At 33.0% G+C, this 4,304-nt stretch overlaps 1 protein-coding gene across 1 annotated transcript; it reads right to left on the bottom strand.

The window, feature by feature from the left end:
• LOC107637315 (adenosine deaminase-like protein) lies at nt 1,297-4,045 on the bottom strand. The gene is made up of 11 exons (XM_016340747.2): nt 3,735-4,045; nt 3,580-3,650; nt 3,235-3,326; nt 3,089-3,148; nt 2,806-3,045; nt 2,651-2,727; nt 2,491-2,560; nt 2,302-2,415; nt 2,018-2,084; nt 1,717-1,821; nt 1,297-1,616 (listed from the first exon to the last, which is right to left on the bottom strand). Exons 1-11 carry the CDS (start codon nt 3,809-3,811, stop codon nt 1,492-1,494), a joined length of 1,098 nt encoding a protein of 365 aa, XP_016196233.1. The 5' UTR covers nt 3,812-4,045; the 3' UTR covers nt 1,297-1,491.

Consider the following 4,304-nt stretch of genomic DNA (forward strand, 5'->3'; position numbering starts at 1 on the left):
TCCTTCTCTTCTTTTCCTCTTCTCTTTCTCTCTTTTTTTACCATCTATCAACTTCCTTATTTTATAGTTACAATATCAACTTCCCTCTTCACCTCTCACATCACCCACCACTACTGTCATTCTTCCACCGTCCACACCTTCTTCGCCACCTCTCCTTAGCTCCCTTCTCCCGTGCGCCTTTTTTCTGGTTGTGGTTTCTGTTCTTGTTTCTGTTTTTTCTTTTTAGAGATTTAAATCTATAATAACTTCTTTGTAGTTGTTCTCTCCCTTTTGTGGTGTATTAATTCTCTTTTATAGTATTTTAAAAATGGTATTACAAGTATGGGATGAAAATACAACGAGAGAGACTTCTTGTCTATAGAAATATTTTCAGATTCAAAAAGCTTTTGAATCTATTCGAAGAAAAAAAGAGGATATTTTTTCTGTTGCAGCACTTCCTATGTAGTTTTAAAAATAATAGAAATTATAATCTATCTCTATTTCTATCTTATAAATTTTTTTATATTTAAACTTTATGCTTCCTCTCAAATTATAGTTCAACATAAAACTTATTTATTTTTTGTCTTAATTTTAGATCTTATGTATTTTTTACTATTTATAAGTGCTGCTCAACTATTTTCTTGAATAAAAATTTTCTTCTATCAAAAAAGTAATACTAAATGCCAAACAATTTAAAAAGGTGATTTATCCTCTATTTAAATAGGCAATGTCTAATTTAGTAACCAAACTTTAATGTTCATTGAGCATTTTATATTTATATTTATTTTGCTCTATTTAATGTACATATCCTGGACGCCCAAATACAATGTACATATCCTCATTTTTTTTTACGAAACAATACTTCTTATTTAAATTCAAATATAAATATCAAGACATCAAAACTAAGTTAATATTAGTTCAAATTTAAAAGGCATGTATACAAACTTATAAATTTAAAATAAAAGATTTAATAACCTAATAAAATTTATTAAAAATGTCCTTTATTTCATTAGATAATTCTCACGAAAAATATCATTTAGTAACTTGCATATAGTGAACTTTACAAAGTCATGACCTTTTGGTTTTAAATCAATAAGTTTTAAAAATTGCACATTTTCCTTAATTTAAACTAAAATCTAAAATTGCAAATTTGTTATAACTCAAATGGCATAGTCTCTCATACTCACCTAAAAAGTCTGGGTTCGAGTCTCGTTATAAAAAAAAAAACTAAAACCTAAAATTTGGATTTCAAAACATTTTAACATTTAGTAAATATAGCAAGACCTACACTTTTATTTAAAGTTTAACTCTACAAAAGAATGAAACATAATCCATCTAATTACTCCATAAGCATGGAACAATTTCTGGTGCAATGCATCATGGACAAGTTCACAGTTGCTCATCTCAAATGGTCAAATATAAGAATGCTACCATAATTTCGATCTACAATAACGGTCTAACTCATAATGGACCTATGACCTAAATACATACTCCCTTTGGATGAAATTATACCTAGAGTTCCAGATTCTTTGCAGCTGAATTAAAAATTTCCCTTAATTCATCCTTTACAACATTATCTGCAAATATAAACTCAACAGAATTCTTTGATAGCTCAAACATTTGCTTCCTTCCAAGGCCTACATAACATTCAAATGAACAAACAAACAACCAAGCAGTTAGCATAGTTTACCCGCTAGTTTCAGTTCCACTGGCTGCAAGAGTAAAAATGAAACATACCCAATGAAGAAGCAGCAATTTTGTATTCGTTGGAGAGACTGGTTGAGAAAACACCCGAGTCATCGGTACACAGGACTAGAGGATGTTTCGCGTTATACAAATCAACTGTATCAGCAGCAGAATGATGTTAGAGACCAAAGTCTAGTATGCATGGTTCATCTTACTAATCAACAGGGGAATTTTCAACAATCCTCCTCCTCCCGCACCCCCCAAAACCCCACAATTAGTATCTCATGGAGTTGAATAAAGAATAAAGATTCATGTTATTTCATGAACTTCAAAAATAAACTTAACAACCTACCAAAATGGTGAGCATCTATTGATGAAACTGACAATGTCCTTATGTTTGATGTCAAACAAATTTCAACCTGAAAAATATAAAGGAAGCAATAAATATGTGTAACCCAGCTCTTTATAAATTGGGTATTGACAATAAAAATGGTTCGAATTTAGAAACTATCAGATGTTCAAATGTGATGGATTAAATGAGTATGCTATGCACTATATTTTTAACTGATTGATTATCATAACACTTTCACTTTCTTATTTTATCACTATGTGACTAGTGAGCTTGCAAAGTCTAACCGGAATGTTAGTAGACTTCAACTTTCTCCAGTGTTCCTCCTCAAAGAAACAAGCATGTCCAATCCTCTGGGGAAGAAAATCGAGCATATCTTGTATCTCCTTTGAATTAGGAACCTAAAAGCACAAAAAGGAAAACAGACCAGTCAGGTAATCACCACTGGTAACAGGTACAATAGAAGATTGGCGCACCTCTCCACAGTGAAGGGTTACAAAAAGACCTTGTTCTCTAGCGAATTTCAACGCTGGCAAATATGTTTTCCTGAAAAAGATAAAGGGAGACTTTGATCTAAAGCATCGTTACAAAATTTAAATGAATTGCTACGCTAGAGTCCTTGATAGATTGACATACCATTCGCCAACCTTTGGATTCCCAGATAGGTCAATTCCAACCACCCCCAGATGCCCCATTTCCAGTGCCAGCTCGACCTGCAACAAAGAAATGGAGTGTTAAAGGCATTAAGTAGCAATCATCAAACTCAAGGATGTTGAAATTACTCAGCTTACAGTTTCCATAGCTGATTCTGTTGTCTCCCTACGATCAATACTCAAGAGAAGCCTAACAAAGATTTTCTTCCTACTATTTCCATTACATTTATCATTTGTAGCTCCGCACAGAGGATCTAAAAGATTTCTAGGATCCTCAGTGTAAGGAATCAAAGCCACATCAACTGAGCTGACAGATCTTATCCCTTCCAGTACAGCTTCAACATAAGAACGTTTGCTCATTCCTTGGGAATCATTTTTCTGTAAGGGCAGTCCACATCAAGAACCAAGCTCTTCTAATTACCTTTGGGGTGGTTCTCAATTCGAGATAGACAACATTTTCTGATGCGAAATCTTCAACAACCTGCATTTGAAAATTGCTTCTATAAATGCAAAGGCTGAAGCCATTGGATCTAGTAACATAAAAATTTGGATAGTAAGCAAACATACTTCTTTCGCAATTCTTGTAACAGTCATGTGGTCAGTAGTAAGAATGTGGATCACATCAAACAACTTGAATACCTCAGTTAATGAACGATCATCTGTATTTACAAAACCATAACCACCACCATTATTAAGCCTTAAGACACTATAATAGTAACTATCTAACACTAAAGGTGACAATCAAACAGTCCCTCATATCACAAACACTAACAGAGTGCATAATTTTACAATCAAACAGCTATTAAGGGGTAATAATAAGTCCCAAAATGAACATGAAGCAGAACAACAATGAAGGGGCATACTGAAGATTAAAAAAGAAAATAGGAAGCAAAAAAAAAAAAAAGAGCATACTTTTAAGGATAACATGCTCCACTTGGGAAAAATCTATTAGACCCTTGTCCCCCAAAGCTCTAGCGAGTTCTCTGTGCAACAAAAAAAAGGTCAGAGGAAGGAGAAGGAGATGAAGAAACAAAACAAACGAGAGAGGAATAGAGAAAAGGGATTACAGGAGAGTGGAGTCTCTGATGGATCCGTTGAGGTGAGCATGGAGTTCCACCTTTGGCATTGACATGCACCACTCCATCTTTTCTTCTTCCTCAACACTGAAACTGCAACTGCAACTGCTTCGTTGGGTATTGGGTAAGAGTAAGAGTAAGAAGAGTACACTCTGGTTGGTTCAGAAGAGAGTGGCCATTCACTGAACTCATCCAAGGGCGTGTTTTGTTTTGTGTGAGAGATCAGACATAAAAAACAGCACCCAAACATTTTGTACATAAAGTGCAAACAATATACTGTAATCTAATAGGAAATGTTGACGATTTAGGGTTCATGCCATAATCATCATGATAGGATCCCAATCAATCTTATACTTATTGTTAATTTTGAATATTCAACTATGACAAATCACAATTTAATCTATCTATTATTTCATATTTTTCACAATTTAGTGTTGGTATCTGTATTTGTATGTTTAAAAAGAATTAAAGAATAAATTATTATTTTTATCTATAAAATTTTAAATATTAATAAATTTATTTATAAAAAAAATTACAGTTGTATTTATAAAGAATAAATTT

Source organism: Arachis ipaensis, chromosome B01, assembly GCF_000816755.2.
Source record: "Arachis ipaensis cultivar K30076 chromosome B01, Araip1.1, whole genome shotgun sequence".
Classification (NCBI taxonomy): domain Eukaryota; kingdom Viridiplantae; phylum Streptophyta; class Magnoliopsida; order Fabales; family Fabaceae; genus Arachis; species Arachis ipaensis.